General features: G+C 57.8%; 1 protein-coding gene across 1 annotated transcript in view; it reads left to right on the top strand.

The window, feature by feature from the left end:
* The first annotated feature begins 814 nt into the window (after positions 1 to 814).
* Positions 815 to 17,698, top strand: part of ADGRD1 (adhesion G protein-coupled receptor D1) — a 52,190-nt gene continuing 35,306 nt past the window's right edge. The window contains exons 1-5 of the mRNA XM_055147160.1: positions 815 to 1,118; positions 1,196 to 1,232; positions 7,482 to 7,565; positions 10,709 to 10,831; positions 15,453 to 15,632. Of these exons, the coding sequence (XP_055003135.1) occupies positions 1,071 to 1,118; positions 1,196 to 1,232; positions 7,482 to 7,565; positions 10,709 to 10,831; positions 15,453 to 15,632 (472 nt within the window). The 5' untranslated portion in view covers positions 815 to 1,070. The remainder of the gene's footprint in view (positions 1,119 to 1,195; positions 1,233 to 7,481; positions 7,566 to 10,708; positions 10,832 to 15,452; positions 15,633 to 17,698) is intronic.

The raw sequence follows: 17,698 nt of genomic DNA, 5'->3' as shown, positions 1-17,698 counted from the left end.
GAGTGCCAGAGCCAGTTAGGGCACAGGGCCAGTGAGGGGTCAGGGACCTTGAGGGGTATGGGGCCAGTGAGGAGGTCAGGGTCAGTGAGGGGGCAGGGGGCAGTACCAGTGAGGGGGTCAGAGTCAGTGAGGGGGATGGGACCAGTCAGGGGAAAGGGAGTCAGTGATGGGGCATGAGGCCAGTGAGGTGAGGGTCAGTGAGGGGGGAGGGGGCCAGTGGTGGGGGACAGGGCCAGTGAGGTGAAGGCCAGTGAGGGGGACGGGGCCAGCGAGGGGGTCAGGGTCAGTGAGGGGGCTTGGGGCAGCGAGGTCAGTCCTCTGTGTATTCAGGTGTTTCTAGGAAATTGGATACAGGTGTGGTGTTGGGGAAACTGAGGCAAGGGTGACTGAGTGTCTGCTCTTCTCTGAGCACTTTCCTGGAGGCTGGGAATGGTGGGGTCCTGCCCTGGCGGCTTCTGTGAGTGCTGAAGGGGTTAAGGGCCGACGCCCCTGCAGGGGCTCATCTGCCTCCGGCTCCCCTTCCTTCAGGGCCCTTCGCGGTTTCGGGTCTGTTGTGCAATGTGTGTTTATGACCAGGCGCTGGGCTGCTGGCCGGGCCTCTGATCTATAGCGGCACACCCAGGCCCAGCGGCCGCCCGTGCTCAGGATCATTCCCAGCTGTTCGCAACGGGCTGGAGTTAGGACCCGGGAAGGCGGCGGCGAGGTGGGTGTGGGAGAGCGAGCCCGGACGCCTGACCTCAGCGTCTCCCCACCCACGGAGCGCAGCAGAGGTGTAGACAGACCAGGGGGCGGCCACAGAACGCTGCTCCAGGGCTTCCCGCGGGGACCGAGGAGTCAAGCCGCTGTCCCGGCTGCCAGAGCTGAGAGCCAGGAGAGCCGCGGTGGCAGCGGCCCGGACGGGGCGGGAGGCCTCCACAGCCCCGGCCATGTGTCCAGGGAGCCGGGCTGAGTGCCGGGTTCCGGGACACGAGAGGAGCGGCCACTGCCACTGACCACTGCTTCTGCGGCCCCTGTGGGGATGGGCCCCTCTGGCCTCCGGCTGCAGAGATAGAGTCACGGCTGCCTGGGCCATGGGGACACTGTTGGCCGCCATGCTGGTCCTTTGCTGTGCCTGGCAGGTGCGTGTGGGGCCGGCACCAGGCGGGGACCCTGCCTCGGCTGGACCCCAGCTCACGGGCTGTTTTCATGTGTGCAGGTATGCGGGACCCGTGCCAGGCCACCCCCCCATCCAGGTAAGGACGCATGGGGACCCTAGGGGACAGCCTTGGTCCCTCCTGACAACTCTGTGCCTTCAGGACCCTGCTGGTCCCACCAGGAGGGAGGGGCCGGGCCCCTCGTGGTCTGGGGTGAAGGTGGGGACCTGCCGTCTCTGCCCTTTGCTGTGGCCACACTCCTCAGATTGGCAGGGAGCCCAGCTTGGTGCTCCGCGCCCTTCCCTGGACTGTGTGCTCCTTTGCCGGGAGCCATCAGGACTGTCCCTGACTCAGCCCCAGGGGAGTGGTGGGTCCCGGGGCCCCTGGGGGTCTTGTCTCAGTGAGCATCCTGGGGCCATCCATTTCACACCACAGCGTGTGTGTAGCTGGACACAGGTGGACGTGCTGTGACGTGGCAGGGGTTAGGGTGTTCCCACACCTGCAACCAGAGCCCCGCAGGGGGATAACCTTTCTTCTAGCCTTGTCCACTCTGAGCTGCCGCCTAGAGAGGGGAGTGTCCCCTGCTATCCCCACAAAAGGCCACCAGCCATATGTGTTCCGCTGATCTGCTAGCTGTGGGCATCCCCCTGCTCTCCCCGCTGACCCGCCGGCTGTGGGCATCCCCCTATTCTCTCCACTGACTGACTGCTGGCCATGGGCATCTCCCTGCTGTCCACGCTGACCAGCTGTGGGCGTCCCCTTCTCACCGACCAGCTGCTGGCCATGGGCATCACCCGGCTGTCCCCTCTCACTGCCTGCTGGCCATGGTTGCTAGCCCAGCCCCCCCTTCCTTCTGGTGCCCCAGCTCAGCTGTTACTGGGCAGGAGGTGAGGCTGAGGCATTGCCCACCATCCTGCCCCCGGTCACTCTGTTAGATGTACAGAGTGGGCTTCCAGGGCTGGACTCTGCCACTTTGTGCGCACGTACCCTTGTGAGCTCTCTGTCAAATGTGCACAGAGCTACACATATGCACACCCCCGCTCACACCCACCCCTGCCTGACTGTCACACATGAGCACACACATGGCCACATGAGACCCCCACTTCTTTCTCCTCCCCCACCCCTCTTTCTGCGTTCTCTGGTTCTCCCTATCCTCCCTCTGCTGTGGGGGCCTCAGCTCTTCCTGTGTGTTCACGTCCTGCCCTCCCCAGCAGCCCCTCTCAGACCCCATGGGCACAGAGGTCCTGTGACCCCCGCCCTGGGAGTTTGGAGCAGACTGAGGGCCTGTACAGGGCTGACCCTGAGGACCATCATGAGCAAGGCCCAGTGCTGGAGTTCCCCCACTTTCCTGCTCATGTGCTCCCCACTCTGCTGCTAGCTGGGGAGGGGGGACCCAGGAGCTCTGTAGCGCTCTGAGCCACGTCATCATCGCCTGCACACCTGCTGCCCGTGGGGACGCCTCTGTGCTGTGCGCAGGGCAGGCCCTCATGCCCTTGCCCAGGCATCGGGCCGGGGGCACCGAGCAGCCACTCTCTGCCCTGCCAAAGACCTGGGCAGCCAAGTTGGAGGTCAGGGAGGCTTGAGCACACCCGTGGGCAGTGCCCACAGCTCTCTGCACTTATGTGGTTTGCAGAGGGGGGCAAACCACGGGTGGTGACGGGCAGGCTGTGTCCTTCCTCCCTGCAGGAAGGCCGCTGGGGCTGCTCACAGGAAGGCTGGAGCTGTGTCCTCACGGGGCTCGGCAGGTGGAGTTGCGCAGAGCCGGAGGGGTCTCTGTGGACTGTGACCATTCTTTGTCGTGTTTCTCTGTTCTCCTGCCCACGTGGTCTTTGACAAGCAGGGGTTCAGGGAGCTCTGGGTGAGGGTCTGGGCTGTGGACACTTGGGCCTGTGAGATGTGGGGACCACGCAGAGCAGGGAGACGGTCTGACGCAGGACACAGGCAAGCCAGATGCCTCAGACCTGAGCCCCGGCGAGGGTACCATCCACAGGCTCAGCCAGCCAGCGTGAGCCCCTAGACATCTTTGGGACCAGTACTGTGGACACAGCCCTGCACTGCCCAGCAGACTCCAGGGATGAGGCCTGCCCACACTACTGTAAGGGAAAAGGGATGAGATCCAGGAGCCTGGAAGGAAACTGCAAAGAAGGGAAAACTGCCCCTCGCTCTCCTTCAGGAGTGTTGATATTCCTAACACCATACACCAAACTTTCGTTGGATCAACTAAACATCAGATGTGCATGAGCAGCTTTGCCTAGGGGCCAAGGGCAGCCGTGGCAATGAGGTGGCTCTCCTGTTTCATCGGGGGCTGCTGTCCACTCTTGGCAGACTTCAGTCCAGATGAACCGGTCCTGGCCACTTGGCTTCAGGGAGGAAGCCAGTCTCACTTGCCAAACAGCGAGATTTTCCTGTTGCAAGGTCATGGTAAGGTGGGAGCAGTGCACCCTGCATGTAGGTTGGGGCAGGGACCATGCGCCCTGAGTCCAGCTGCTTTGGTCCCAGAGCACTGGACACCGCTGCTCTCATCAAAGAGTTTCTGTCCCTTAGCACCTGGGACATTCTGCGTTTGATCCCTGTACCGCAGAAATAGAAAATGACAATGTCTATTGCTAGCATAGATGTTTGGGGAGATTTCAAATGTAAAATAAGAATTTCAGGGCTGGAGGGGCTGGAGTGATAGCACAGCGGGTAGGGCGTTCGCCTTGCACGTGGCCGACCCGGGTTCGAATCCCAGCATCCCATATGGTCCCCTGAGCACCGCCAGGGGTAATTCCTGAGTGCATGAGCCAGGAATGACCCCTGTGCATTGCCGGGTGTGACCCAAAAAGAAAAAAAAAAAGAATTTCAGGGCTGGAGAGAGCACAGTGGGAAGAGCGCTTGGCTTGGACTAGGATGACCCAGGTTCAGTCCCTGGCACCACACATGGTCCCTGAGTACCTCCAGGGGTGATCCCTGAGCAGTACTGGTGTGGCCTCCTCCAAAAAATCTGGGTTTCTTGGGCCAGAGAGATACTCAGTGGAGACCAGGTTTCATGCCAGTTCTCATGGTTCCCTCAGCACCAGCACCCCCAGGAACGACCGCAGAAGTAGCCGCTAGGCACTGCCAGGGGTGGCCCCAAAGCCAAGTCAGCAGACGACGAAGCACTGAGCTGTGCTGTGTCTTGCCAAGATGGGTGGTGGCCGCTGACCTTCCTGCTCAGCCTGCTTGGTGTTCTGGCCGGTCCTTTCACAGGCCACATGGGTGAGCTCTGCGTGTTCTCAACTGTGGCCACCAGCCCCAGCCCAGCCCTGCAGCCCACCCCTGCCACTCCCCTGGTCCTGCCTCCATCCTGACCCAAACGGCTATGCCAGGGCCTGGGCGTCTATGTTTGACCCTTGGCACCCCCCACCCCCACCCTGACGCCTCCTGGTGCCGAGAGCCCCTGCCTTGCCGTGAGTGAACCTGACCCTGCTGTCCCTGTGCCAGCCTTTTGCCTGGCCTCTTAGGCGGGCTCTCCACGGACTCCTATGAAGACGAGGACATGGAACATCTGTTCTCTGTACAACAGATGTTCTTTCCTTTCCGGTTTTTTTTCTTTTCCCCAGATGAATTGAATAACGAGTCAGTGATGATGTTTTCTTCCCTTCACAATGAAGATCCCAGATTTAGGGAAAAGTGGCTTTGTAGGAAAGGAAATAGCTTTTCTTCTCGTCCTGCTTGACTCGCCCTGGCTCGTGTGTGTGGGCATGTGCAGGGCGGGGGCCGTCTCATACATGCTAGATGGATAACATGCCGCATTGCTGGCAGACAGGAAAGAAGGAGAGGAAAGGTTTTGGCGTGGTGAGAGCCCCGAGGGTTGGCTCTGGTGGGCAGGTAGAGGAACCGCTGGCCGCTGAGGAGCATCAAGGAGGCACTGGCCACAGCCTCACCCCCAACCTTGAATCTGATCCCCAGGGGGTGGGAACATGTTCCCCCACATACCTCCCCTTTCCCCACCCTAAAGCCACAACTCTCGTCTCCAACAAGTTCCAGAGTCAAAGTAGCAATAAGAAGGGCAGGCTTTGTCTCCCTGACTCGCCCACCCCATTGTCACCCGCATGGGTTTTCATTTCATGTTGCCTATTGGCTGGACGACACCGTGTTGTGTGTGTGTGTGTGTGTGTGTGTGTGTGTGTGTGTGTGTGTGTGTACCAGATCCTCCAGGTCACTACATGCCAGTGGGTGCTCAGGTTACCTCACGAGCATTGCTGCCGTGGACATGGGTGTGTAGGATAGATGCGTTGGCATTCACATGCTCTCAGGAGCTAGTTCCCGGGGGGCCATTGTGGGACACTTTCTAATTGTTGGCTGAAAGTGGTGGGTTTCCAGGGGTGCTGGTGCTGATCTGGTGAGCCATCGCCAAGACGTGGCTATAGCCAGCCAGCTCCCCCCCCCCGCCCCGCCTCCCGCAGCCCCCTGTGTGCAGGAGGGAGCATGTATTGTATCGTTTTTTAGATAAAATTTATCAAGAATCTCCCCCCCCCGATTTTAGAATTTTAATGGCAATATCTATACATCACAGTGGATTTCTTCTCAAACAGACAATGTATAGTTTTAAGAAAATAAAGTCCTAGTTAATGTGAAACTAAAAAAAAAATAAAAAACAAGTTGTTTTGGGATTGGACCTAGGTCAGCTGCATGCCCTCCCACTGTGCGCTCTCCGGCCCCTATCTTGATTTCTTACTTTGGTACAGGCTCAGGAATGCTTCTAGTCAAATCTCTAACCTGTTTCCTTCAGATGCTTTTACATTTGATTGTAGTGCTTAGAATTCAGATGCTGTGCACCTCACTGGGGTCAGAGAGTGTAGCGGGTTCTCACTGTTCCCGCTCTCACTGCTGAGCACTTCTGCACTAAAGCAGCATCTGGGGACCACAGCCAGAGTCCAGTGGGGAGGGCGTTTCCTTGCACATGGCCAACCTGGGTTTGATCCAGAGCCCCTCCAGGAGTAATCCCTGAGCCCCACCAAGTGTGGCCCTCCCCCCAAATAAAAGCATCTGTACCCTAAATTAGATCTTTATATATTGTTGGTGATGTTCGTGGGTTTTTCTATCACTGCTCTGTCTGTACCTGATGCAGAATATTTTTTCATGTCTTTTGGCCATCTATGTCTTCTTTGAGGAAATTTCTGTTTATCTTGTCCCTGCATCCCACCCTTCACCATTTTTTGGATGGGGTTGGTTGGTTGTTATCTTGTAAAGTTCTATCAATGCTTTATGTATATTTAATATTAACTTTTATCAGATGAGTGGTGGGCAAACACTTCCAGTCTGTGGGATGTCTTCATTTTTATTGTAATTTTTTTTTTTTGCGGTACAGAAACTTCTTATGCTTGCTAAATTCTTTTATTGTTTGTAATAGTTTTTTAGCAACTAAATTCCTTTCTCATTTGTAATAGTTTTTATCTTCAGTATCAGGCAAATTTAATTTGAGAATAATGACTGTGTTATCTCTTTTTTGACAATGTTTTTACGACGAGCAGCACAGCGAGGGGTTTATGGATGCTCACTTTCTGGGATCTGGATCATGGTGATTTAGTGACCGAATCAGTGCTTGTTCTTCTTCGAGTGAGTGTTGGAGGAGGAATCCCAGACAACTGTGTACTGGTGGCTCGCAGAGCGGGTGGCGGTGCGGCCAATCCTGGGACAGGGGCATTGCCTGGGTCACAGGCCGCCTGGGAGGGTTCTGAGGCTTGTCGCAGAGGAGAGAGCAGCCTCTTCCCTGCAGCCGCCTCTATCTCCTCACAGCCCAGGGACCTCAGGAAGCGCAGAGACAGCTGGAAGTTGCAGGAGGGATTGGCTGAGGACACCAAGCCGGGGAACCTGAACTGGGAGCCGTGTCAGAACCCCCATGGCAGGCATATGGGGGAGGGCCTGTTCTTGAACCCGAGCTCAGTCCTGCTCGAGGGTCCTCACAACTGGCTGCCATGACCTTGACGCGAGTTTCCTGCCCTTCCCACCTGTCCAACCCTGTGTTGTCTTCGTGGGCACTGCTGCCCCCCTGTTGCCCCTCTGCTGCCCCAGCACCGAGCTGGCCTGTTGGTTCCTCTGAGGCTGTGTAAGAAAACTTTCATCCACTTTGGATTTTTTTGCACAGTGAAAGAGCCTGGCTCCGGGGGCCTGGGAGGAGCATGAAGCCAGCCAGCTCAGGTCCTGGGTCTGTCCCCAGTGCCTCCTGGCCTCAGCATCTGTGGGAGACCCCGCCACTGTCCCCCAAACCCAACCCTGTGCTTGGGCTTTATCCAGATCCCTCGGCTCGGAGCTTCTCTGCTCCCTGTCCCGGCGTGCCTGTTCTTCCCGTCCCGAAGTGTCCTAACCTCTCTGTTGTCTCCCCAGGCTTTGAGGTCCTAGCCTCCGCTTCCCATTATTGGCCACTGGAAACCGTGGACGGCATCCGTGAGCTCCAGGACACGACGGAAGGTGTGTGGGCGGGTGGGCAGGGGAGAGCGAGGCAGGGCAGGGGACCGGGGACTGGTGCTGCCGCACACGGTGCAGCTTCTGCTGGGACTCTCCTACGCCCCGTGTCTCTGATGCCCCGTGGGTGGACGGCTCTGGTCCTGTGAGCAGGTGTGCGCCCCCAGGCCTTCAGAGGCTGAGCTGACTGTGATTCAAGAGTGTCTTCGGGTCTGAAGCCCAGGAACCCGGCCAACCCTGGGGCCAGGAATAAGAGCCGAATCAGTGCTTGTGGGGTCAGTCAGGCCCCTTCTGAGCCCCTCACCCCCCAGCCAAGCCCTGTTCCAAGGACAGCAGCCTGTAGTGCCTCAGTTTGCCACTGTCAGAAGCCCCAGGTCTGCCTGAGAATCTCTGTTCCAATAGGCTTTTCCACCGTTTTTCCTTTCCTCTTGTGCTGGGGGCTGCTCCTAGATCAGTACTCAGGGCACTCCCTAGGGTGCTCCCAGGGGCCCTTGTGGCCCGGCTCCTGTTGCTGGGTGGCTGAGACGCTGTAATGCGTGTGTGCGAGGCTGACTCGGAGCACGGTTCTCTGCTGCACTGACTGCTCAGCTGCCACCGTCACTCCCAAAGGCCTCCCTTGGAGCACCAGAAGGGGCTTTCCCTGGGTGCTGGGTGCATACTCCAGGCCTCAGGGGTGGCGGGCTGACCTGGCTGGCAGGAGCGGGTGCCGAGTGGCTGCTTGTGCAGCCCTCAGGCGTGCGGCATCCGTGAGCTGCTGCCTCCCTGAGATCCATTCCCTGTTTTCTCCACCATTTGCAAACGGGAGGCCTTGTGTGGGTCTGAGCTGTGGGGTGCGCCCCCCCCCATCAGCAGGCCTCCTCCTTCCTGGGGCAGCTGGCAGAAAGCTGGCCTGTACCCCAGTTTCTCCAGATCCTCAGATCTGCCCTGTGGACTCCCCTGGGTGACCCTTTTCCTTGTCATCGTGTTGTTTGCTTCCTGAGGGCCTTTAGTTGAAAGCGAGGTGACAGTCATGGACCGGCCAGCCAAGCATCAGGAGGCTCCTTGGCCAGTGCTCGATGAGTGTCAGCCTGTTCTCCTGAGGCCTCTGACAGTGGCAAAGGAGCTCGGAACGCCCTACCATGGCGTGTCGCTCTCAGCCACACCATCACTCAGAGGCCATCCCAGCATGCCGGACCTTGTTCACCAGTTGTATTAGCCCTTCGTGAACCCTCCGTTCTGGATGCTCTGCTCTGAGCGTGGCACATCTCACTTCATCGCAGACCCCACAGGGCAGAAATGCAGCAGGCCCGTCAGCACATGCATGTGCAGCTCTGTTCCTTGTGGCTGAACCCTCTGTTGTCCTGTCATTTGTCATTGTGGTGTGCAGCTGTTCTCCTGCTGTGTCTGCTTCCATCCGTCCTTGTGACACAACCGTCAGCCCTTCCGTGGAGGCTCATGGGTCCAGGGCCTGTTTAGTTTCATATCTCTCAACTCAGCCGGTGGGGGGACTCGCAGTCAGGACACGGGCTCTGGGCGTTTCCAGCAGCAGCTGAACCCCAAGTGAGCGGAGAGCTGACACCCCCTCACCCTCATCTGGACTGGGGGGTGGGCAGGGCCTATCGGGTGCGGGATGGAGCCCACAGGCCACAGGAAGTTGAGAGATATGTGGTTTCTGTTTGTTTTTGTCTCACATGCTGTGCTTTTTCTTTTGTTGTTTGTCTAGCGTTACAAGCCTACAACCTCACTGTACTTCTTTCCCATAACGCCACCTTTGTGCGTGGCAATGACTCTGCCTACTCAAACTTCTCTGCGACCGTAGGTGAGCACCTGCTTCGTTTGTCCCCGGAGTCTCCCCAGTCCGCTGTGCTCGCTTCACGGACAAGCAGAGGCCGGGGGGCCGAGAGGTCTGGGCATCTGAGAGCAGCAGGGACTTGACATGGGAGTGTGTGTGGCACCAGCCACAGCCCTTGGGGAGGGGACGAAAGCAGACGTTGGCTTCAAAGTAGCTCAGCCCAAATGTGACCTCTTACAACATTGCTTCTGAAGTTGGATTTTTAGATTTATTTGGGGGTGGGTGGGGGCATGTCCTGTCAGTGCTGGGATTGTGGGGACCTAGGGCTTGAACCTGGGCCCTTTTACATGCCAGGCCTGTGTGCCCTGCTCGAGCCCCGTTCGGCCCCCACCTTAGGAGCTGTGGGTGCTGTTGTTAAGACTTTTTGATTCCTAGGTCCTCAGAGCAATGCTTGGTCCTCCCCTCTGCAGCCAGGGTGAACGGAGAGGCTGCACTCTTGGAGCCAGGCCCTGGCACAAGGCCAGACTTTGGTCTTTTCTCCACATGGAGCCCAGCTGCCAGCTGCCCTTCAGCTCCTTTTGCCCCCGATGATCTGGTTTAGGGGTGTAAATGCCAGACTCATGTGCATAGCCACCAGCTGTCCACTTCTTCCTGGGGTTTATACAGTTCCCAGCTACAAGTTAGAGATGAGAAGAAACGAGTCCAAGATAGCCGGAGTCCTGTGACCCTCTGTGCTGGCTGCCCTCCTGTGGGTCAGGAGCCAGGGTCACACGGGGTCAAAGGGACATGTTCCCACACTCCGGGGAAGTCTGCAGATGACTTTGACCCTGTTAATGATAAATGCACAATCACCTTGTTTTATGGCTTGTACTACCTGTTCTGTCAACCATACACCTGCCCTCACCCCATCAGACACGTGAGCTATGTGCAGAGCACGCAGCTCCACTGGGCTCACTGCCTGCATCTGTGTGTGACCCCTCACATCAGAAAATCTGGGTCAGTGGCCTCGGAACTGGAGGGAGTCAGTGGGGAGGGCTGAGCGCAGCTGTCGGGGATGGGCCCAGGGAGCAGGTGGAAGGTAGGCTGGGGACACTGGACTGTAGGGCCACTGCTGGCACTTACGGTCGTGACCCCCGGGGTCCTGGTGATGCTCTGGACCCCACGGGGCACGGTGGAGCCTCCTAATGGTGTCTCCTTACAGGAATTCGCCACTGCACCTGCACGCACAAGGTTTATAACGTAGCTATTTCTGATGAACTGTTGGTATTGACCTCATGTGACGTTCTGTCCATCAGCACACTCAGATTGAAGTTGTTGGTCTGTCTGACGCGTGTTTGTAAACGTCCAGCCTCATGCGTGGTTGCCGCCTTCTCCCTAGATATTGTCGAGGGGAAGGTCAACAAAGGCTTCTACCTCAAGGAGGAGAAGGGTGTGACACTTCTCTACTATGGGAGGTACAAGAGCTCCTGCCTCAGCAGCCCTGCACGGTGCGGGCCAGAAGGTAAGTGCGTGCTTCCCGCTCAGCCGCCTGACGGGAGCCCGAGGGGCAGGCCTGGGAGTCGGGCTCAGAGATCCCATTGTGAAAACCAAAGGTGGCCTGGCACGCTGAACCTGGGCGACTCTGTGGGCCCAATGGACTGTGGACGGTCGCCTGTGTCCGCCCCTGGGCCTGCACTGCACAGGCCCCTTGGGCCACCTCTGCTGCCTCCTTCTGCTGCCTGGGTCACTGTTACCTGCATCCAGGTCTGAGCTGAGCTTTCAGTTCCAGCCCAGCAGGGAGAAGAGGCTGGTTTCTGGGGAAAGGAAAACCTACTTCCAGTTCCGCGGTGCTGGGGGGGTCTCTGTCTTGGGGGTCCACACCGCCATGCGGCGGGTTCCACGTGCTGCACTCTGCATGAACAGACAGGAGGCAGGTGTACACGGGTCCTATTCCAGAAACAGGCAAGTTTGGAGAGATGATCAAGGTGCAGTCATGGACAGTCTTCCAGAAACTTCACCTGAGCCCCGCCTGGGCAGCTTGCATGCACCCTGTCACACACTCCCAGGTGTGGCCACAGAGACATCGGACAGAGGCTCTGGTCCTGCCTCTCGCTCTGGCCCTGCGAAGGACGGGGTCTGTAAGCCTGTGCTAGGTCACAGGGAAAGCAAGGCCTGGCTCTGCCGCTGGGTGGTAGCCACTCTCTCAGCAACTGGCTCCCGTGGGTGTTTGCTGTGACTCGGGGGAGTCTGGATGTTGGAGATCAGAGCCGTGGGGAGCCTGGGCTTGCAGGCTGGGTCTCTGAGTGCGTGCAGGCTGCTGACTACCCTGGGTGTGGCAGGCAGATAACTGCAGATGTTTGACCAGGTGCAGGCACTGAGAGACAGGAAATCCCACACAGCTATGGATTGGGGGGGGGGGGCAAGGGCCAGATCAAAGGGCTGGAGCACTTCCTGACATGAGTAAGGCCCTGAGTCTCTCCTCAGCACTGCATGGCCCCTGAGCACCCCAGGTGAGCTCTGCTGGGAGACCCCAGTATGGCCTCAGCTGCTCCCTTCTCCCTTGGTGTGGGCCAGCCCTGGGCCCCTGTGAGCTGGGCACGGTCTCTGTCACGTCCAGCCTTTGCGCTGTGTGCCTGGAGTCTGGCCACATAAGGGGCCTTTCTCTGTGGCCAGCTGTACGTGAGAACCCTGCCAGGCTGCCTCGCTTGTGGTTGTTCACGGGGCCGGAGGATCTGGGATGCTCCAGGGGGCTGCCCAGCTGTGGGCAGTGGAAGAGGCTCCTGCTGCTGCTTGGCTGCTGTCTCTTGCCCCTTCGCAGGGGCTACTGTGGTCAGGCTGGTCACTCTGCAATCGGCAACCCACCAGCCCGCCTGGGCCTGGGCCGCTGAGACCCTCAGAGGTGAGGTGGGAAGGTGAGACAGGGATTGTGGGGGTTCTCTGGCCTTCTAGGTGCCCTGGCCATGCCCCCTCCACGCTCTCCATGGCGCTTCTTTAGCATCCTCTGTGAGAGTCAGCGGCCACACCAAGAGGGCCACTGCTTTTCTAGTCTTCCAAACTCTACTGTGGGCTCTGTCGGTATTCTCAGCGGTTTAGCTTTGTTTTCCTAAAGAGTGTTTGGGAGCCGGAGTTGAGGATTCCGCTGTTTCCCGGGAGGACACAGACACTGGTCCCCTGCCCGTGTCCACTGATGAGGCTGTGCCCACTGACCCTTCTCCTTCTTGAGGCTGCAGACGTGGCTTGCTGGAGAAGCAGCGGTGGGTGCTGAGCTTGCTGGCACGTTCGCCCCGGAGACAACTCTCTCTCAGAGTCCGGCTCTCCTTCAACCACAGGCTCTCCTGGAATGTTCTGCCACTGTCCTTCCCACCTGGGGCTCAAGTGCTTCATGCTGTGGGGAGCTGTGAGGGGGTCCTAGAGGTCCCTCCTCGCTCTGCTCACGCCCTGGATGCTTCTGCTAGGGCGTCAGTGACCTCTCCTCCACACTTGCCCATTGGGCCTGGGCCACTGCTGTCCAGCACATCCCGAGAAGCTTGCTGCTTGTCTGGAGGCTGGACCAGGGGCTGAGGTCCCTTTGGAGCCCAGCAGCCTCCTCAAGAATGGTGCCCAGAGCTCAGCCCCCTCCCAGCCACGCCATAGGTGGCTCCTCTCGTGGCCAGGACTCCTGAGTATGCGCCAGAGTCCACTCCAGCTGCTTCCATCACTGTGTGGCTGTGGCCACTCTTCCTGGACAGCCTGTCTCGGGGAGACCTTGTCTTTGCAGTCACAGGACTTCTCTGCTTTAAATGATGCCTCAGACAGAAGCCACGGACACTAAGCAGGGTCAGGAGAACTTCCCTGAGGGTCTAGCTGCTGTCATATCTGACTGGCAGCCCTCTGAGGGGCTGCTGAGGTCTCCGGTTCCTACCTGGCAGAGCTGGCCATCTCGGCTCTCCTGCCTGGACCAGGGGTGATGCTTCCTCAGCGTGCCAGGCTCTACCAGGCTGGAGACAGTGGGCAGTGGCCAGAGAGACAGCACCCAGGCCAGGGAGCTTTGCTGGGGCAGGAGGACGGGCCCTGCCCTCCTGACCAGCTGCTGCACATGGGCCAGGACAGCTGTTCTGTCCCCCCACCCAGGACACAAAGGGGACACTGTGCAGCCTGGCCCTGCTCGTTCTTGTCTGCTCTCCTTCCTGGATTTTCTGGGAGTCTCTTGGATGCAGCGAGTGAGTCACTGTGCCGGGGTGGGATACCGTGGTGATCGCCTGCAGACGCAGTGCCAAGGCCTGCTCCAGTGCCAGCCTCACCCACGAGCTGTGTGTCCCCAACTCTCTCTCTGCTCACTTCTCTCCTGCACGCAGCAGCCGGGGTCATGCCTGCTCCTTGGTTGGCAGGACAGAGCAGTGGGCCCTGCCCCCAGCCGTGGCCACACTCACGCCTGCCCCTGCTGTAGTTGCAGGCCCTGACCGTTCAGATGGCAGACATGGCTCCCGCTGCTATTTGTCTTTTGACTTTGTTACGGTAAATTTTTTGTCTTACAGAATTTTATAATATTTATGTGCTCAAGTTAATCCATCTTTCTTCTGACATCTAGGCATTTTTTTCTCTTTTTATGTCCTGAAAAATAACTTTCTGCTGTCTAGTTATGAGATGGATTGGGATTTAATGCTCGTAAAAAAAAGGTACCAATTTGCCCAGAAAGCTGTTTTTTTTTTTTAACTTTTTCCTTCGGGGTTTTTCTTCTTTGTATTGTTGCTCCCAAGTGATGAAGGCCCCCACATCTGGGCCTTTCAGACTCAGGATATGCCCCATTGGTGGCTTAGACAAAAACGTAACTTTGCAGGTGAATGGAAAAAGGAGAAGCATGAAGAGCCTACCCACCTCATCCACCGCTGAACTGTTTTCTATTTCCTGGACAGGAAGACATTTATCCAGGACAGGATTGAATGAAAGACTTTTTTTAAAAAAAAAGTTCCTGCAAAGTGGAAAAAACTGGCTTCCCTGAATCCTATGGGGACTTGGTTTCATAACAGAGTCTCACAGCTTGGACTGTGCTGGTTTCCTGTGTGTGGGTGGTTCTGGGGGTCCTGCTCGCAGCTGGGGCTTTGGGGAGCCCTCGCTGTCTCTCTGTGGGGATGGAAGAATCCAGAGGAAACCCGGGTAGGGAGAGACCTGCTGGCCACATGCATGGAGATTTGGAGGAGAAGCTGCTGACGACTCCATGAGCCCGCTGCAGGGACTCCTGTCATTCTGTTGTTGATTAGGAGCCACACTCAGCAGTGCTCAGGGGTGACTCCTGGCTCTGTGCTCAAGTCTGACTCCTGGAAGTGTTCAGGGATCACTGTTGGCTGTGCTCAGGGCTCACTCCTGGTTCTGTACTCAGGGAAAACTCCTGCAGTGCTCAGGGCTCACTTCCGGCTCTGTGCTCAGGGTCCACTCCTGGAGGACTTGGGGGACCATATGGGATCCTTACGGGTCAACCGCATGCAAGGCAACCGCCCCACTGGCTGTGCTGTCGCTCTGGCCTGCAGGGGCTGCACGTGGGAGGCACAGCAGAGCCCTGAGTAACGTGGGTCTGAACTGGGGCCCAGCTGCTATTCACAGAGAAGGGTTAGCAAGGACCACAGGAGGCCCAGCAGGTGTCCCGCCTTCCGGCCTCTGCGACACTCCGCACTGCCCACTGCTCTCTGCTCCTCTTCATGGGATGCATGCAGGACTTTCCTGCATCTAACAGGAGGGAGTCATTGAAACTCTTAGGGCAGTGTCCAGAGCGATGGGACAGCGGCATGGCGCTGGCCTTGCGTGCAGTCAACCCGGGTTTGATCACTAGCACCCCATGTGGCCCCCGAGCCCCACCCCTTAAAAACCAAGAAAGCTCTTCAAAAAGAACTCGGGTACTCTGTTCATTCAGTCTTAGCTACTGTCATGGTGTTGTCTGAATTGAACATTGTTTGATGCCTTTTGTTGATTATTTGGGAGGGTTGGGGCATACTGGCAGTGCTTGGGGCTACTTCTAGCATGGTGCTCCCTCCAGGCAGTGCTCAGGGCACCTCACCAGCCTGCTGAGCTCGTCTTGGTTGGCAGCTGCTTTGGAATGTGAGGGCATGAGCCATCGCCGGGAGGTCCAGGATTGATTCCTGCAGCTCTGAGCCCTGTCTTCCTTTCCTTAGGGGTCACGTTTTCTTTCTTCTGGAAGACCCAAGGAGAACAGGCCAGGCCAGCCCCCTCCGCGTATGGGGGGCAGGTCATTTCTGATGGCTTCAAAGTCCGCGCCAGCGGTGGCAAGGGCTCCGTGGAGCTGTACATGCGTGAGAACTCCATGACCTGGGAGGCCTCCTTCAGCACGCCAGGTACGGGGACCCCAGGACAGACTCATGGCCACCAGGTTCAGGGACCCTGGGACAGATTCCCAGCTACTGGGTGAGGGGACTCTGGGGAAGATTTATGGCCACCAGGTTCAGGCACCTTGGGGCAGACTCCCGGCCATCGGGTGAGGGGAGTCTGGGGCAGGTACCTGGGCCCCTTCTCTTGGAGGGGACACCTGGGAAGGGACAGGGAGGAGGGAAGCACTGAGGCCCCTAGGGAGGCACTCCTGGCCCTCCCCACTTCACATCTGCTTCTGAGTCCCCCTCACGGCAGGAGGGGACAGAGCTTGGAGCACAGCAGGCAGCCCCTCCTTCCTCTCCTCATCAATGCTGAGGACTGGAAGCCTTCAGATGGGACGAGAGAGGAGAGAACGAGGGTTCAGCAGGGGAGGTGGGGCTTGTGGGCTGGCTGAGGGCACCTTGGGCCTCGTGCCTGGGCCACCTGGGCAGTGCACGAGGCCAGAGCCGGGCGTGGACTGGCTGTGAGGGCTCTGTCATTCAAGTGCCTCACTCAGGACAGTGGCAGTGGTGGCCGGAGGAGGCACCTGACCATGGGTGCCATCCCCTTTGTCCCCTCTGAGGAGGAGCCCAGCAGGCACCCGGAGGTCCCTGCATGTCTGCGCTCTCTATCCCTGAGGCCAGATATCCTCCCAAGCCCCCATATGTCGTTGTGGCTCTTGTGGAACCTGCTGTGGGATCTTGTGGTACCTGCTGGGGTATCCTGTGGTACCTGCTGGGGTATTCTGTGATATCTGCTGTTGAATCCCATGGTGCCTGCTAGTGTATTTTGTACCTGTTGTCATTTCTTATACCTGCTGTGATAACTTCTACCTGCTGTTGTATCTTGTGGTACCTGCTGTCATATCTTGTACCTGATGTTGTATCTCATGTACCTGCTGTCATATCTTATACCTGCTATTGCATCTCGTGGTCCCTGCTGTGGCACCTGCTGTCACATCTTGCAGTATGTGCTGGTAGTATCGTGTACCTGCTGCTGTATCTCGTGGTGCCTGCTGTCATATCTTATACCTGTTGTTGTATCTCATGGTACCTCTTGTGGTACCTGCTGTCATATCTTACAGTAACTGATGGTAGTATCCTGTACTTGCTGTCGTATCTCGTGGTTCCTGCTGTAGTACCTTGTAGCTACTGCGGTACCTCCTGCTACCTGCTGTCATTTCTTGTAGTGCCTGCTGTCATTCCTCCTGTGGAGGCTGTTCTCCCTGCTCTGTGGGCTAGTGGGCCTGCCTCTGTTGGGGACCTTCCGGACTGTGCTCAGGCCAAGAGAGCGGCAGTCACTGCCATTCTCCAGGAAGTGGGCCCCGCAAAACACGCCTCCTGCAGTGGGCTCGAGAGTGATCCTTTGAGGAGGTTGTTCTTCTCACGTGCTCTCCAGAGACTCCATCAGGAGAGCTATGCAGTCTCGGCAGCAGCCCTGGTGTCACTGCTGGGAGGCCAGAGCTGACTTCCCTGCTCTGGAGGCAGCCCAAGGCCCACGGAGGCTGGAGTACACTCGTGGGGCACTGGGCCTGGTGGAAGAGGAATCGTTGGAGCTGAGACGCTCCTTAGGCCACCCCCAGACTCACCGTGGGAGTCCTGAGTGTGCTTCGAGGGTGGCCCCGCCTGCCACTGCACTGCCGTGTCGAAGCAGGAGTTTCTATGAACAACCTCTGGGTTGAATCAGGGCCTTGGTGAGCACTGCGATAGTCCAGGCAGAATGAGAAAAAAAATGATCTTGAACAAATGACGACCATAGTGATGATGATTTCACCAGTCAAGATATCCCACTTCTCTTGGAAATAAGGATGATGGGCAGCCAGGCACCCTCTGAGAGCAGAGTAGGGTGGGAGGCCACGGCGCCTCCCTGCTCCCTCTGCTCTGGCACCAGCATCCAAACATCTCTGCCACGACTAGTTGAAAGGTGTTTTTCTGAGCTTTATTCTCGAGCTTTCTGGTTTTGGTTTCTATGCTTAAGTCTTCAATTCATTTCAATTTCATTTTTGTGAGCGCTCTAAGATAGGAATCCAATCTTCTTCTCTTGCATATGGATA

This window comes from Sorex araneus, chromosome 9, assembly GCF_027595985.1.
Source record: "Sorex araneus isolate mSorAra2 chromosome 9, mSorAra2.pri, whole genome shotgun sequence".
NCBI classification, from domain to species: domain Eukaryota; kingdom Metazoa; phylum Chordata; class Mammalia; order Eulipotyphla; family Soricidae; genus Sorex; species Sorex araneus.
The sequence above is the reverse complement of the archived record's forward strand: the minus strand, read 5'-3'. Positions and strand labels throughout refer to the sequence as shown.